Source organism: Brienomyrus brachyistius, chromosome 10 (assembly GCF_023856365.1).
Source record: "Brienomyrus brachyistius isolate T26 chromosome 10, BBRACH_0.4, whole genome shotgun sequence".
Lineage (NCBI taxonomy): Eukaryota > Metazoa > Chordata > Actinopteri > Osteoglossiformes > Mormyridae > Brienomyrus > Brienomyrus brachyistius.
The window spans coordinates 2579344-2597125 of NC_064542.1; the positions used below are offsets into that span (position 1 = coordinate 2579344).

Sequence of the window (17782 nt, forward strand, 5' to 3'; positions counted from 1 at the left end):
CGATTTTATACATTTGAGGATACAATTACTTGTTACTGGGGCTGTACCTTCAATGATCTGCCAGTGGTAGAGTAGCTGTAGGCAGGAGTATTACTGGAAATGTTAGGCCCCATGAAGGCATATCATATTGCCCCCCCCCTTTCCCAGTCCAGACCAATCCAGTTATTTTCCATTTTTCATAGGCCCCCTGTCTCTCAGGGGCCCTTGGAATTGTCCTAACTTTCTCCTGTGTTGTGGTGCCCCTGGCTGTAGGTAAATATACTTTTTAAGGCACAGGAATATTTTTGTACCATTAGGATTTATTGTTGTTTGTACCTTTGGGTACAAAACTGTACCTTTTTTTCTGACCGTGTATTGTACTCTTGTCCTAAATGCAACAGCAGCAACACCTTTATCACCTCATGTTGGAAATGTTATCTTGATTTTGTATTGCCTTTATATGAAAACATATAATTAAATGCTGGATATATATGTATACGAATTGGAAAAATAGCCAAAGGTCCAAACACGTTTCAGGATTATCAGAGCACTGTCCACTATTACACTGTTAAGCAGAAAGGACCAGCTGTTTTGTCTGCTGTGGCGCAATGTGTTAAAGTTTGAAAACCTACGTGCAAATCCAAGTTGCCTGGGAGAAATTGTTTTGTACAGGCAATGAAAGTGCAGGAGATCAATTATACTGTTTTGAAAGCTCAAAGGAAGCATTAATGTTTATTTATGCTAAGGATATTGTTCAGTCCTAGATTGTAGTTTTCGTCAATTTCCAAACCAAACAAAGTTGTTAGACTTTCTGAGACAGGAATTGTTAATCCCACCCTGCACACATCAACCAGACAATTAAACACAATGATTTACACGTTTAATGTTAATAAAACTTAATTTCATAGCAAAGCAATTATTTAACAAGGGTTACAAGTAAAACAGAAAGGCAACATTACGACTGAACAATAGTTGCCAAGGCATCTCCAGAATTCAAAGTAGATAAGCTGTGAAAACAATCTTGCAGTTTATGTAATAGTTTCAATGGGAAACGGAAAACGGAATTAGACTGTTTTTGCCAAACCCGATAATCTTTCCTCTGCCTTTGCTACTTTTCTGGTAGCAAAAGAACAGCAAGCAGAAAGACAAATGTTTTCACTCAAATGGTTATCTTTGCCCGTCAAGGAAGTGAGCCACAGAGCAGTCCTAGTTACGTTAATACCGTGGTAAATGGTTGCGGGACAGTGGCTATTTCTCAGAAATCTGTATAAGCAAGATCACCAGGTCAAATCCTAGGGGCAGCAGAATGATTTCACCTTTGGGCCCTTGAGTAACATACTTAACTCCCAGTTGTTTTCAGATCTATGCCACTTTGGAGAGAAACGCCTGCTAAATAAATACATCTTAGAATCAAACTTATATTTCTGATTCTCTACTATATGTTATAGGAGGCCAAATAATTCAGTTACATATAAACTACAGGACAAAAATATTCCATGAAAAATATTGCTGAGGTTTTACATTACTGGGTGTTGATGGGCCGAATGGCCTCCTCTCGTTTGTATAGTTATTCTGAGTGTATTTTCTTATGTTAAGTGCATAAAGTAGAATTCCGCTGAAGTCATCTTGCTTTTCTAATCATGAAATATCAACATGTTTCTTGTGTAAAAAGCTACATTCATTGCTGCCAGAATAGTGAGGAAAATGCCCCTTTGGTTATATTATGTTAGGCATAATGCACACAATATATGGTGTATGTTTACCGTGTTGTAGTATGTGTAATTTTGTGTTTGTTCAAAAAACTATTCCGCATGCTAAAAAGTTTGCGGGTCACACGCTGAATACTATATTTACAGCATTCCCAAAAAATACAAATTTAAAAGAGTTAAAATATCATATTCATGGTAACATCAAAGCCAGTATGGAACAAGATGTGAACAAACCACAAATCATCAGTCATATTTCACATAATTGTTTTCAGGAAAAATCCACACAGCCAAAAGCTGCCAGCAGTGCTTTTTAAAAATAAAATTAGGCTATTTCCTGTTAAGATCACTGCTAATATAAACCAATAAAATGGGTGGGTTGTTAATGTAGTCTGATCATGCTAAGTTGTCAGTGTTGCTACTGTACAGTAGGTCACTGTAACATACATGCAGCTACAAGTCACTTTTTATGTGGATTATATGTCACTCTTGCGTGTCGCATCCCAGAAACTCAAGACGCAAGGCAATCTCGTTATACCAGCCTCTGGGCTGGATTCGGATGTATCTGGTGAACAGCGGCGGTTCAAATACATTCAGAGCTTCTTCATCATATCTGTCATTCCCTTGGAAGACCTAGAGGAAAATAAAGGGCAGCTTAATTTTTCTTCCTACCTTTTTGTGTGACCATTTAAAAGCAAGGAATATATCCATCCATCCATCCATCCATTTTCCAAACCGCTTATCCTACTGGGTCGCGGGGGGTCCGGAGCCTATCCCGGAAGCAATGGGCACGAGGCAGGGAACAACCCAAGATGGGGGGCCAGCCCATTGCAGGGCACACTCACACACCATTCACTCTCACCTGCATTCCTATGGGCAATTTAGCAAGTCCAATTAGCCTCAGCATGTTTTTTGGACTGTGGGGGGGGAAACCGGAGTACCTGGAGGAATCCCCACGACAACATGGGGAGAACATGCAAACTCCGCACATATGTGACCCAGGCAGAGACTCGAACGCCGGTCCCAGAGGTGGGAGGCAACAGTGCTAACCACTGCACCGCCATGCTGCCCCAAGGAATATATCATTCACTTAAATTGGTAAAAGAATGTTTCTGAGTTGTAAGAAGAGTTGTTATGTCTGTGATGTCCAGCTGTGTTTCTATTGGGAGGAATATGCAGCAATTTAACCTTTTCCATTTTCGTATCCTCCTCTAGCACGCTGGTCCAGACACGACCGTTGTTGCTCACTGATACAGTGAACTCTGTGACCATCATGTGGGTCAGGAAAGACCGGGCCCCTTGGGTGACCACCCCTGTCACCTTCTTCACTCTCATGAAATCCACCTGGATCCATTCATAAGGGTTATTAGTCTAAAGAGGGTTGGAAAACAGGCACACTCAATTAGCCCAAAATGTACAAAATGTAGCACTGCATCATAAATATAGTTAATACTAATTAGGCAGAGGTGTAAAATTCAGGTCCAGAAAGTGAAAATCCGGACCAAGATTTTGTTCCAACGATGTCAGTTGATTACTCTGTCACTGTGACTTTTTAGATTCAACTAGCTGAAACAAAATCTTGGTTTGGATTTTTACTTTCTGAACCTGAACTTTCCACCTGTGGACAGGCAGATGGACACATAGATAGAGTTAATTAAATCCTGTGGGGAAATTAAAATGCTAACAGTGGCAACATCAAACATCTAAACGTTCAATTACAAGATGAATACTGGAAGAGGTGAATCCTGGCACATTCATACAAATTGTGGAGAAGATAAACGGCTTAAATTCAAGTAGAAAAAAAGGACAGCAGAAGCTGTGAAGGGATACCTTGGGTCTCCAAGCATTAGCAGCGCCATCTAAGTTTAGACGGGCAAGAGAAGGGCTCCAGGACAAGAATAACTTATGCAAGAAGGATGATGCACTGATGCTGTGGTTGGGAATCTGCATCTTTTCCATTCCCATGGGCATTGAGCAGCCTGGCAAAAGAATGACACACATCTTCTACAACCCTTTGTGCTATAGAATGTTACAAGTGGGATACGTAAAAGGTCCATACTGACAACTATCTTCTGAACTATTTTTACAAGGTTGTTGCTGGGGCAAGGCAAACGTGATGTCAATCATTAGCTTTATGGCCCTGATCTCTAGGTGTGACACCGGTGACTCACTATTCAGATCACAGCCGTAAAGCTCCATGCGAAGGGTTGGGCGTTTGTTGTATTCTATAGGATGCACTCTGATGTAGCGGCCGAGGATTGGAGGGGAAAAGAAGTTCTCCTTGATCCTGGAACCATCTATGTTTCCAGTGAATATCTGAATAGGGAAACATACATTCTGTCTGCAGCTGATGCACAAAAAATCCTACAACAATACAGGCTCCATTTTTCAGCTAAGGACGCACAGCCTCAGTTTTGGATTGCAAGTATGGGTCATAATAAAGATTTTGTATTTGAAACAGGAAGTACTGGCCTAGGTGCTACTGTCTGGTTTCCTGATTTGTGTGAAATACCCACCATTGTTGGTTTAGTGCTTTTCCCTTTGTATGTTTTCCACGTCACACTGTCCTGACTGTATGAGACGTTGTACATCACGATGAAACTCTCAGAGAGGCCGTGTGTCGCGCCCTGTGTACGAATCTTGTGAACTAGCATCGGCCTCTTAAGATCCACCTAGATGAAGGAAGTGGTTTTCAGGATGAACATTACTCAGCAAGCCTTTTGTATGCTGCATGCCAATGAATGGTGATTGAATATTATGTTACAGCTGGATTTTATGCATGTCAGTATTTTATGTTACAGCATGTATCTTATGTCCAGGTTTCTGCAGCACAGATGCTTCATGGATGACTACTAACAGTAATTAAAGGTAGGAACAAACTTAAATTTAGCTTCAATTTAAGCTGGCAGGAGGATAAAAATCCAATCTTTCACAGAGGTGCCTAGTTCAGCTCCAGAGAGTAAAAATTCAGACCGGGATTTTGTTTCAACCAACCAGTTGAGCATAAAGAGTCACAGTCACAGAGTATTCAACTGGTTGGTTGAAACAAAATCCCGGTCTGATTTTTACTATCTGGACCTGAATTATCCACATCTGTTCTATTCTGTCATTTGTCCAAGTAACACAAGGAGGTGTAAATCCAGTGTGATTGTTATGACAAGCCCGATGAAAAGAAAGATATTACAATAGATCATAATTAGAAATTCAATTTTGCTACAGTTTATTTTAATACCATTTATAAAATGTATATAAATAATTGATGACACTGCTAGGTGCTTCAGACTGGCCGCCCAACTGCACCTGAATCCAGGACATCCTGTTTATGCCGCTCCAGGCGTTCACTGAGCCGGCCAGTTCCAGTCTGGCCAGTCTGGCCTCCCAATCACCTTGAAAAACAAGACAAGCAAACCAAGGTGTGAAGCTTGATAAAAGCAACAGGATCCAACCAAATTCATAGGAACATAAAACCATACAGGCGGCATGGTGGCGCAGTGGTTAGCACTGTTGCCTCACACCTCTGGTACCTGGGTTCGAATCTCCGCCTGGGTCACATGTGTGTGGAGTTTGCATGTTCTCCCCATGTCGTCGTGGGGTTTCCTCCGGGTACTCCGGTTTCCCCCCACAGTCCAAAAACATGCTGAGGCTAATTGGATTTGCTAAATTGCCCATAGGTGTGTATGTGTGAGTGAATGGTGTGTGAGTGTGCCCTGCGATGGGCTGGCCCCCCATCCTGGGTTGTTCCCAGCCTCGTGCCCATTGCTTCCGGGATAGGCTCCGGACCCCCCGTGACCCAATAGGATAAGCGGTTTGGAAAATGGATGGATAAAACCATACAACAAAATATTGCTGCATCCAATATGAACTGTTATCAAATGTAGATTTATTCAGCTTATGTATAAATCGTCCAAACTTAACCAAGAATACATAAATTCCTTCAGTGATTTATTATATTTAGGTACCTCAGTCATTACAAGTAATACTTGGGTAACACTTTACTTGACGGGGCACAAAAACTTGATATTAACTCAGATACTAGTACTGTGAGTACAAATCATGAACAAATCACAAAGTCACTTCCTCAGATAAGAGGCATCATGATTGATTAATGATTAATGAACAAACATCCATCCATCCATCCATTTTCTAAACCGCTTTTCCTACTGGGTCACGGGGGGTCCGGATGGGCATGAGGCAGGGAACAGCCCAGGATGGGGGGCCAGCCCATCGCAGAGCACACTCACACACCATTCACTCACACACCATTCACTCACACACTCACTCCTACGGGCAATTTAGCAAGTCCAATTAGCCTCAGCATGTCTTTGGACTGTGGGGGGAAACCGGAGGAAACCCCACGATGACATGGGGAGAACATGCAAACTCCACACACATGTGACCCAGGCGGAGACTCGAACCCGGGTCCCAGAGGTGTGAGGCAACAGTGCTAACCACTGCACCACCATGCCGCCCCTATGAACAAACATGAGATCAGTATTTCTCACTTGTTATTCATTACTTGTTCCTTCAGTAGTTCATGAAGGTTTCTTAACAAAAAGTAACAGCTTAAGATAAAACATGCATCACGGTTCATAAATGATGAATTAACATGAGGTCAGCATGTAACAGACTTTATTTAACTGTAGTCCATTAATACATAATTAATATTATAATAGTATATTATATGTGTCCCATCACCTAAAATGTTACCAGCATGGGTGTGTTTTTTTGCAAAAAGCACATCAAAACGCATAATACTGGTGCAGCTGTCTGAGCTCCTCTGGCAGTCCGTTGCATTATCGCCACGGTTCCCTGTCTGTCTTAATGAGTCCTGAGTTCCATTACTTTCAGTATCTCTTACCGTAGTGTCCAGAGTCCGTGATTTGGCTATCTGAAATCCTTCCTGTCCGCATTCCCAGCGGTTCAATGCACTCTGTGAGATAAATGTGAAATCATGTCCTGCATCCCCATTGTCACAGAAACGTCAAGCCCTAAAAAACTCTAGTCTCCGCACAGTACTTGATGTGATCTGGTTTTATTGTTTAGTTCCTGAAGCAACCTTGCCTTTGTCCCAAATTAATTACAACTATTTTCCATAATAAACAGCCCACCAAAAGTGACCTATTTACTGAGAGATGTACTAATGTTTGGCAGACAGAAAGGTAAGCAATAGACAGAAAGGTAAGCAATTGACTCATACGTGGACTGTAGACCAGCAGCTTGGCTCTCATTCCCGACAGCTGATGTTCCCCAATGGAACATTCAGCCATCCAGGTTCCTGCCATCACTGGCCTCATTTCTACAGTCCCAAACACACCTGATGGGGAACAGAGGCCAATACAGCATGAGAAATCTGTTCTTCAAAAATAAACTGCTTTTTCAGCTGGTGTTGATATTATTCTCATATGAAGCATAACACAAATGACTCAGATGAGTCAATTATCCTCCACCCAGCTAACTAAAGCATGCAAATCGAAGAGCAAATTTCCAAAACTCACTCAGTCCCTTTTTTTGTTGTTCTTGACATGAGACTGTCAATATCAGACTTCCTCTTCATACGTTACAGTATTGGGAACCAAAACTCACTCAATCCTCATGTAATTCTACAAAGAACTTTTGTTAAATCTCCAAAACTCATGAATCCGCAAAAATGGCACTCACAGACTTATCCCACCCACGTATCCCATGGACTAAATGAGTTTTGGAAATTAGCTTTTCAATCACTTCCTATACATATTAAAACGGGTCCAGGAGATTGTATGCAGGGGCGTCGGAGGGGTATGGACACCCTGGCAGATTCTGGCGGCCCAACATTTTGTAGAGACCCCAGATTACAAAAACAAATAATATATAGTATATGTTTGGGAAACATGAGAAATGTGCACAGAAAGTTCTACCATTCAATAAAAAAATTATATATATATATATATATATATATATATATATATATATATATATATATATATATATATATATATATATATATATATATATATATATATATAAAATAGGCAGACACAATTGCAGATGGAAAGTTCAAGTTGTACCATGGGGGGATCATTGGCTATTGGCTCGATTGGTGTCTGTCCAGTGTTTTACCAGGGTATAAGCTGTAAATGCCCATGCGGTGCTCTTGGTCGCTGCGCACAGTGAAGGGGAGCCCATGAAAATGGACAGCGTGCAGCTCCCCACTGCCACCCATATTCAGCAGGTGCCAACGGATCCTTTGATGCTGCGTCACCAGCAGGCCAGGGAGGGTCTCTGCTGTGTAGCCGTTGATGGCTGTGGAGAAGGACCAGAACCTCAAACAAATGCAGATATGAGACATAGAACTTGTTTGTTAGCTCTTTAAATAATGAAGGTTTATGTCGGTACCTTGGCTGTTAATAATATGTGTCAGAAAGATTGCAATGTGCATCAAGACCACAGACTATGTAATCATACATGCTGCACATATAAGCCCAACACAACGTCTCACCGGAGAACTTGTTCCCAGATTCGAACCAGGGGTCATTTCTCCTTAAACTGCAGGGTGGAGGGCAGAACCGGTTGATATTTTCTTCAAAATACCAGCTTTTGGTTTCGTCAAATATGGTGAAGAGCAGGTGGAACTCCTGGACATTCAAGTCGATGTTGTCAATAGGGTGAAGTGTATTAGGCTTGCAAACAATTAGGGGACCGATGAGTCCTGAGTTGACATCCCTCTCCTGTGAAACGTGAATATTATATGCACACAAGAACATATACATTGTATTAATTCATGGAGCAAAGGAAAAAGACACTGTGTTATTGAAGGAGAACATCCAAATATGTTACACATAATGCAGTTTGAATATGGTTCCTAGTTGGTACACATAATGATAATGGATGACTGTAACACTTGCCATGTTGAGGTTGGAATAGTAAGCCCACGATTTGCAGTCGAACTCCTTAGAGGACGGTCCTTGTCTCTTTGTGATCTTCCGGCGATATACCCGCACCTCATTGGGCTGAACAGCCTCTGCATTAGTTTCCTCATTCTCCTCCCCCTGACCTTTTTCAAAGATCCCATGAAGGTGGAAAGAGAACGGCTTTGAAGCAAGATTCTTAAACGTCACCTGAAAACGAGAAGAAGGTTACATCCAAAAAATTCCTTCTGATAAAAAAAAAAGAATTCTTCATGCACTAGATTCATTAAAATCCAATAGGATTACTGTATCCCCACAGACAGTAACAATAAACCCACACAAGAGAAACAAAGAATATTATAAGAATATCTTGACGATATATCAAGTTTACTTGGAAGATAGGTACTTCACACTCACTATAAGAACGTCATTGATCTCTGTTTTAATCACCGGACCCATGATTCCAAGATGTTCCTCTAGCTCTCCTCGTGGTGCTGGGTACCTGAAATCTTGGTCCAAGTATGCGCGGAACACCACCTTTTTGTACTCGGGCAGGTACATCCGTTTTGCTCTGAGCATGTCCCTGTTGATGAGAGTGGAAGTGGAGTGTACCAGCAGCCAACCTCAAAATGACATGGTAATTGATAAAACCTAAATGGTCTAATCTTGAGCATGAACGCATTTTTGTTTACATTTCTACATGTTCTTTTTCCACTTGAGACAAATTTTTTACCTTGCTTTCATGACCTGATGCCGTTTCTTCAATCCATAATCCCACATGACTTCTACTGCAGCGATATAATAGTTTCGATATTTTCCATCAGTAGCTCTGAGGCCTAATGAATTTATTTCATTGAGCTCATCTTTTTCAGTTGTGTAGTCGTCATACTCAAAAAATGAATCACTCCTGGTGATGTTTCTGCTATTCGATGTGTTCGCCGAAGGGTGCAGCGCTGAAAACACTTCATCGAGATCCTTTGTAGGATCTTCAACGCCATCGTCTTCGATTATATCGTCCTGTTCTGGAATCAAATTCTTTTCCTCCAGCATTGCCTTCTGCTGCGCCTTGGTCATCATCTTTCTGCTAGCAATGTCTTCTACTCCTCTTTCCATTCTCAGTGGACCAGATCCCCTCTGCCTGTTGCGTAGCTCTGTGTCTATAGCGGACCTCACCAAAATAGTGTGGTTATTTTTATGCTCAACGTGGTCAGTGCTTGAGGCTGCCTCTGACCTGTTGAGTTGTTTGTTGAAACCGGAACCCATGTTAAGATCCTCTGAACTTGTGTGATCTTCATTTAGGGGCTGAGTGTCCTTTTCTTTAAACAGTGGTGGTGCTGTGTCTAAAATTGGACTTTCAACACTCCTGTCTTCATCCTCTGTTTCTGATGGAGTGGTTATAGGCACATCAGTCAAAGCGCCGCCAAATATGGGGTCGGACAGAGTTCTCTTCTTCAGCTTCCCAGGCGCCTTGCTGGGCTCAGGTGTAAATTTGTGGTGCGTCCCCATAGAATCAAGGGGTAAATGGTTTTCATTACCACTTTGCAAGATCACAGGGTGCTTCTGTCTCAGCACCTCTCGTAGGACGTCCTCAGGAATGTCACCCTCGACTTCACTCTGGCCATTTGGGCTGAGTGAGATGTAGGTGATTTCACAGAATGGGTGAATGTGGGAGTCCTCTGTAGTGTTTTTCCTTGCAGAAGTCGAGGTGTTTTTATCTATTGGCTTTCTGCACAGTCTGACTGCCAGGGTCCTGTTCTTTCGACCAGCACTTCTGCCAATATTTTGTTGAATATACTCTTCAAGGTAATCGCTGTCATCGAACAATGGATGATTCCGGTCACAGTCTTTCACCGTGTACTTGGCACTCATGCCACGGTTTTTGGCACTGGGATCAAAAGCACCAATCTCCCATTCACCTGCATTTACACAGCAAAGTGGTTTGATGTTAACAGAAGCCACTTGCAGCTTAAAGCATTAATGCAGTTTCATAGGTGGCCATGGCACAACAAAAATTGTTTTTTATTGTTCTAACCACTAGGTGTAGTCTTTGAGCGCAGAGATCTGCTTGGTATTGACTTGTGCATTTTTAAAATGAAGATGGACCTTATTGATTCCCAGGAGAAAATTCTGTTGCATACAGCAGCATGAACATACTGCACAGATTAACATAAATATAGTAGCAAACAGACAAAGTGCAAAGACTACGGAAGAGTATTAGGGCCACCATGAAAATATTATTTGAATTCTGACTTTTTTCTCAGAATTCTGACTTTAATCTCAGAATTCTGACTTTAATTTCAGAATTCTTTTTTTTCTAAAGTCAGAATTCTGAGATTAAATTCATTCGAATTCAAACAATATTTTCATGGTGGCCCTAATCTCCTTCCGTAAAAGACAGAACCTATAGGGCAAGTAAGTAAATGTGGTGCAAACAGATTTTAAAAAAGGACACATTACAGAAACAGAATATCCTGAAAAAATATTGCAATATTTCAGAAATGAATAAGTATTTAAAGATAATAATAATGATGATAAATTAACTGATTCATTAAAAAAAATGTTGCTTTGCTGAATTCTGCTTTCTTTGGTAAAACAATCACTTAACCATTCTGTTTATACAATAAAAAAAAAAAATACATAGTTATCTACGGACTTTTTATACTCAAACTAAATGAGACACTCAGAACTATGTGTTCTGTTGAATTTTACCAAATTACTTAAAAACACAATCAGGAAGATTGTGTACCGATTTTTAGAGCTAAATGTGATGTCAAGTGTAGTTTATTTATATAGCACATTTAAAAATAACAACTGTTAATCCAATGTGCTGTACAAAAAAGATAATTAAAACTAACAAGACATACAAAAACATTAATGCAACTCAACTGCTACTTAACAAAATAAAATAATTTTAGGACATGATTGTATAATAGTGCTGCAATTGGCTTGCCCCCCGTCCTGGATTGTTCCCTGCCTTGTGCCCATTGCTTCTGGGATAGGCTCTGGACCCCCCGCGACCCGGTAGGATAAGCAGGTCGGAAAATGGATGGATGGGTGGATGGATGGATGTATAATAGTGCATAATAGGGTGAATTTAAATTTAATTAAAAATGTAGACCATGATGAAGACAGATCAAGTACAAAAGAAACACCATAGTTAATTGGCACTAATAAAGAAGACATCTTGCTGATCTTAACCGTAAACCTTTATCGTTAAGACAGGAAGTGAGCCAGTCTAGGGCAGTGCCCTGAATATCTATTCCACACTTGAGTCAGTCTGGGAGAATGTCGTGGCTGACTTTGTTAAAAGCCGAGCTAAGATCCAGCAAAATCAAGACACAGGAACCAGAGTTAACAGAGAGTAATAAGTCCCTAAAACCTGGCTGATACCTCTCCATGATGTTATGCTGGCTGAAATAGGAAGACAACTAGGAGAAGACTTTTTTTCTGTAATCTTGGATAGGATAGGAGAGATTGGAGATGGGGCTATAATTGGGTAGTATTGTAGAGTCCAGGTTACGTTTTTTTCAGCAACAGGGAAACCACTACATAAGGGGGGAACTAAACCATCTGCAAGTCAGCGATTATTTATGGCCAGAGTCACTAGGCCAATGGTGAGTAGTACCTATTTAAATAGATAAGTGGGTAGGATATTGAAAGGACAGTTAATGGACTTAATTTTGCTAACAGTGTTTGACAGTTATGAGAGGGAAGCAAGTTAAATTGGTCAACGGAACTTAAAGGAAAAGAAAGCACTGCAGTCATCACTGGAAGGGGAAGGTGAAATTTAATTTCTTATTGCATCAGTTTTGTGAATGAAAAGAGATAATGCAGTTAGTAATAATATGGGATGAGAGAATGAAGAGACAAATACAGTTCTCCATAGATCCAAATCAATTAAAAAGTAAATTCAGTGATCTTACCCACAGTCTCCATTTCCATACTGACTGTCTCTCCATTCATAGGAAAGAGAGTGAGGACTGTTTCATATACTTTGTCTCGTTCAAAGGTATTTCCCATGAAGTACACCGACAGGAAGTCACTCTGGGTGCCCACATTCAGCACATGCCAGAAGGTGACATCTCCCAGACAGGTGACGAAGTTCAGGTTGTTGAACATGAGGCCATTCACATCTGTGGCAGAAACTCGACGTAAGTAAAATGCTTGGGAAGCTTATATCTGAAAAATGACTGGAATATAGTGCTCCACATACTTACTGTACATTACGTTGGATCTGTAGAAATCAGGATCAGCGGGATCCACTTTGGATGGATCTTGAACATACTTTTGAATATTATCATCTATATACCAGCTTTGGTTTTCATCAAAAACCGTGAACATCAAGTGCTTCTCTTTGTCTGACATTAACTGGGGCAAAAAGTATGTCATGAAGATCACATAAAAATGAGTAAGAGTGGAGATGAAGGCCTGTACCGCTGTATGGGCATTCCGGATCTTGGAGGTATGTACTGCTTCTTACCACATTGCCTCTTTTATCCAGTGTCTTCCTGTAGCACACAACCAGTGGACCAACGAGGCCTGCGGCCAGGTCGCGGACAGGGTTGATGGTGCTCTTGTAGAGACGGGTGAGGCATCGCGGATCAGCCTTAGTGGGTCCATCATCCGCTGTGATTCTCCATATATACACAAAGGTATCGTTTGGCATCACGGGATAGTTCCTTAGGTCTATCACTGTAGATGGAGACATGCAAGTAAGTGGGCTAATAAGACCAGCGATTGCTGAGTTCCGCAGCTTCATAAACCTACACGATATCCATTCAGGCGACCTTACCGTTGGCTCGGCTTCCAAATGGGGAGATGCTGGTAAGCCCGTTAGGATAAATGTTGAAAGGTACACTTGCCAGGTTTTTGAATACAATCTGATTGAGCGGTGAGAAGAAAACAAAAATATTGCATTAATGCATGTTCAAAATGAACAGCGTCAGGATGCAGCGAAGTTCATTTGTCATCTAAAAAATTTAAAATAACTTTTGAAAATCTTTCTGCAATATATAATATTAATAATAATATTTTATTTGTAGACCACATTTCTCTCTCCCAATATGCTACACAGTAAAAGAGCAGTTAAAACTGAGAAGACAGATGATAGTAAAAACTAAAACAGCAATAAGCTGAAGCAGGCAGTAAAAAATCCAAAAACTCAATTAAGGAATAAAATGGGAGCTAGAGGCAATGGAATTAAGGGTCATAAATACAATATTCAAAAAATAAAAAATATATAATCATAATGATTGAATACTATACGGACGAGAGGCATGGCGTTTGTCACACTGACTAATTGCTACCAGCCACTTATATAATACATCCAAATTAAGGTCAGATGTTTCACTTTCATTAGACCCCTGTATCTTGGGGTTCGCTTATAAACAAAACAGAGAGGCTAACGTAAGCCGCTGCAAGGACGGCTGAGGAAAAGATGACTGACTAAGGATATTACAGAGATTTCCCTGTTCTTTTCATTCACTCTGGAGAGTCCCATTCCCCATGCAAGCTTCATCTCAAAAACCCCAAACATTTCACCAGCTGTTCCTTCGTTGTGTCACCTTAATTTTGTCATCCACTTCTCCTCGTAACACAGGCCCCAGCAAACTACCATTTGGTGGTTTTTGCTGCCGGAAACTTGCATCAGTGTATTCGACATATGCGGCCTTCTTGTATTCTTTGCCAATACGCTGGGGAGCCCGCACCGTGTAGTCTGAATTTCTGAAATGCAATGGCAACATTAGTAGGCTAAATTGTGAAACTAACACTGTTGCGCATGAATGATTTTCCTCCGCTGTCATTACCTGTCGGCTTCACTGAGCTCCGGAGCGTAGTCCCAAACAATCTCTTCAGCAGCAATGTAATGTACCCATGTCTTGGGTTTTAGCTTTACCGCAGAACGTGGGGTCAGGCCAGAATTAATCAGTATTGGGGACACTAAGCCCTCCAGGGATATATCATACTCATAGTCATCTGATTGTATAAAATTAGACTTTTTGGAAATCTGTGCTGCTTCAGGGCAATCCTCGACAGTAAACTGAGCATTCATGCCAGCTGGAACGAGATGTTATAGATGAATAAATGATCATATACACTGTAGTTGAAACATTTTCTCTGTGTAATAGCTTCTAAATAATGCGTAAATTAGTTTTTGTTCAAATAAGAGACACATTTTGTGGATTTGTGAAATGTGCAGTGCATATAAATTGATTCAAATCCATCCATTTTCCAAACCGCTTATCCTACTGGGTTGCGGGGGATCCGGAGCCTATCCCAGAAGCAATGGGCATGAGGCAGGGAACAACCCAGGATGGGGGGCCAGCCCATCGCCGGGCACACTCACACACCATTCACTCACACATGCACACCTACGGGCAATTTAGCAAGTCCAATTAGCCTCTGCATGTTTTTGGACTGTGGGGGGAAACCGGAGTACCCGGAGGAAACCCCCCGACGACATGGGGAGAACATGCAAACTCCACACACATGTAACCCAGGCGGAGACTCGAACCCGGGTCCCAGAGGTGTGAGGCGACAGTACTAACCACTGCACCACCATGCCGCCTTGATTCAAATCAGATTTGTGAAAAAAATTCTCAAAAATGTATAGCTAGTTTATTAATTTATTGTCAAAGTTGGACAGACTGATGGAATGCTTCTTACCTAGCTGGTGAGAGTGGATCTGACAAGAGATCATGTAATTCCCAACACCCACAGGCTTCATCTCTGCTGTGACAAAAGTCATGGGCGTCATTTCCAGAAAGACCTTTCTATGGTTTTTCACTTGTAGTGTGTGTTTCTGGAAATATATGGAGTGGATTTCTGAAGAGGAGCCCATTCCAATCAAATGCCAGAAGACATTGCTCTTTTGACAAATCTTCAGACCTAAAGACATCACAACAGCATTTTTGTAAATACAGTGGTGGAAAGAAGATGCATGACAAGCATTCCATTGTTAATAAAGATTATTATATTTACTGTAAAGGTGAGTGATCAAATGTGCAGATTGCTTTGAATGTAAAGGAAGGGTAGACCTGGTAGGGTTGAGTTGACGTATCCATTGATGGTGTGATACAATTTTTTCTGTCTAGTCTTCTGGAATCTTTCCAATGACATTCCCGATTCCCCGTACCAGCTCCTCGATTCATCAAACACGGCAAAAAGTAGGATGTACTCTGGGATTTTTTGATGGCCATCACTTGTAAGAGAACCTGCATGGTGATATCAAGGCGAGAGTTGAAGTTTCTAAGTGGCGCAATGGAAGCATGAAGGCAATCTGTATGTCTGACCTGCTTTACAGATGAGAAAAGCACCGATGAGACCAGAGTTAACGTCTCGAACCACGTCGACCTGGGAGGAGTATGAGTAAGTGAGACAATCTGGATCCGTTGTTGTGGGGCCGTCGGCTGGCAGGATGTCCCAAACGTAGCGGTAATAACCACCAGAGACAACAGCATCGTCTTCTTTCTCTTGGGCAGATGTAGCATCATCATACCCAACTCCTGCAAAATGTACACATTCAGTTAGTAGAGGGTCATGAAGAATAAGTTCGCTACAAATAACAACCTCGGTTGTTTCAAGGGTTTGGAAAAACATAAGCCACAGAAAATGTGGCTGTACGTTAAATAATTCTTTCAAATCTGCATCTTTTTGGGGGTAATATTATAATTGTCTTTAGCTGATTAATATACCCTCTTTAATTTCTCTGCAGCTACTTTGGAGACTATCATAACTTACCTTCAGATTGTTTCCAGTAAGATATACCAATGGGATTTATGCTGTAGGACTGGGATGCAAAATTTTTAAAATGAACCACGACCTTGTCATTGACTTCAGCTCTTATTGTTGGACCTTGAATACCTAAAAGAAAGAAGTAAAAGCAGAAATTCACGATATGGCACTAGCCTCAGGACGTTTACATAAGGTACTAAGCGAACCAGTTAAAGCATCAAAAACCCATTGTTTCTTTCCAGGTAAAACATTAAAATGGTGCTTTATAACTTTTGGCATTGTCGTGAAAACAATAAACAATAAAAATCTTGCACTGCTCCTCAGACAGAAAAGTTTCAGTCGTTTAAATCTCAAACATCGCAGAACCCTCATTTAACGGTTCACGGCGTTAAAGATTTTTTTTTTCTAGAACGTTACTTTAAAAAACGGGATAAAAACCGACTCAAAAACATAATATATCAAATAAGCATATGAGAGGGGAAAGCAAGCAATATCGTTTTGAATATGTTTGCTACTTGCAAGAAATGCGCTTTTCTGTTTGGATGAAATAATTTAAGGCACTTGTGTTCCTTGATGGCTTGGACTTTATTCTTGTATTTTTTTTCCATGAGTGTTTTCACTTGACATCTTTCCGTAAAAGATTTGTGGACATTTAAAGCTGGTCATTTTCTAGGCATTTTTACGGGTCCCCCACGGTACACGACGTTACCGAGCGGCCGGGGACGGATCAGAATTATAGACTTTTTCGGATAGAGGGCGGCATATAAGGTAACGGGACCCCAGAATGTGCCGGTATCCATGCCCCTCCGACGGGTCGATATATACTGACCATTAGACGAAGGTCTGGCCTTAAGCGTTGAGAAGGTAGCATCTGTGTATTCTCGGTAAATAGCTTTTACATACAGCTCGGAGCCATCCCTGGAATTAAGCTGTCTCCTATAAAAACTGACAGTCAATGTTAAACATGAACAGAAGAAAGAGCTACACATATTAATATAGGTTAATTCGGTACATATAAATACATATATCGTGTTTCACAGGTTTCACATGTTCATACGTTTTACATTGTAGCTTTTTTTTTTTATCTATCCAGCATTCATTTAATATTATGTGCTAAGTTGCCTAGTACTAAGATTAAAAGGACTGTTTTTAACATTAATATTACTGTATGTTTTACCTTTGATCTGAACGCGTGTCCAGGTTATCTGAGCCACGGTAATCCCATGCAATCTCCTCAGAAGCGATGTACAACTCCCTTACAACGCTTCGGGATAGATCTACACAGCTACTGAGTAATATTATTATAAACTGAATATTCATTGCGGATCTCCCAATATTGATCTGTTATTCTGAACAAATCTGTCTTAATGTAGTCATTGGAAGGGTTTCTGCCACTAGCGCAAGGTAAAAGCTTATAGCTAACACTGAACTTGTGGTTTAAGTGGAAACTTACTACGGGGTAGAAAAAAGAGGAAGATT

General features: G+C 40.9%; 1 protein-coding gene across 2 annotated transcripts; it reads right to left on the reverse strand.

Annotated features, from left to right (window-relative positions):
* Positions 1 to 842: 842 nt before the first annotated feature.
* Positions 843 to 17753, reverse strand: f8 (coagulation factor VIII, procoagulant component). 2 transcript variants are annotated; one of them, XM_049029594.1, is made up of 25 exons: positions 17481 to 17753; positions 17133 to 17239; positions 16310 to 16432; positions 15862 to 16074; positions 15607 to 15783; positions 15236 to 15457; positions 14377 to 14626; positions 14134 to 14293; positions 13362 to 13449; positions 13050 to 13261; positions 12787 to 12937; positions 12493 to 12702; positions 9303 to 10485; positions 8987 to 9152; positions 8567 to 8779; positions 8161 to 8389; positions 7782 to 7964; positions 6883 to 6999; positions 6544 to 6615; positions 4986 to 5071; positions 4202 to 4357; positions 3857 to 4001; positions 3516 to 3664; positions 2874 to 3056; positions 843 to 2318 (listed from the first exon to the last, which is right to left on the reverse strand). In XM_049029594.1, exons 1-25 carry the CDS (start codon positions 17621 to 17623, stop codon positions 2169 to 2171), a joined length of 5088 nt encoding a protein of 1695 aa, XP_048885551.1. In that variant the 5' UTR covers positions 17624 to 17753; the 3' UTR covers positions 843 to 2168. The 2 variants fall into 2 exon arrangements, with proteins under 2 accessions (XP_048885551.1, XP_048885550.1); XM_049029593.1 differs by having other exon boundaries at positions 17133 to 17248.
* Positions 17754 to 17782: the final 29 nt, after the last annotated feature.

What these genes read in the sequence shown, in the direction of transcription:
- f8 (XM_049029593.1), bottom strand. Translation starts at nt 17,623, where the DNA reads ATGAATATTCAGTTTATAATAATATTACTCAGTAGCTGTGTAGATCTA. An exon ending in GAGCTCAGTGAAGCCGACAG is followed by an intron (nt 14,294 to 14,376) that starts GTAATGACAGCG and finishes ATTGCATTTCAG; the next exon opens with AAATTCAGACTACACGGTGC. An exon ending in CATCAGGTCATGAAAGCAAG is followed by an intron (nt 9,153 to 9,302) that starts GTAAAAAATTTG and finishes TCTCATCAACAG; the next exon opens with GGACATGCTCAGAGCAAAAC.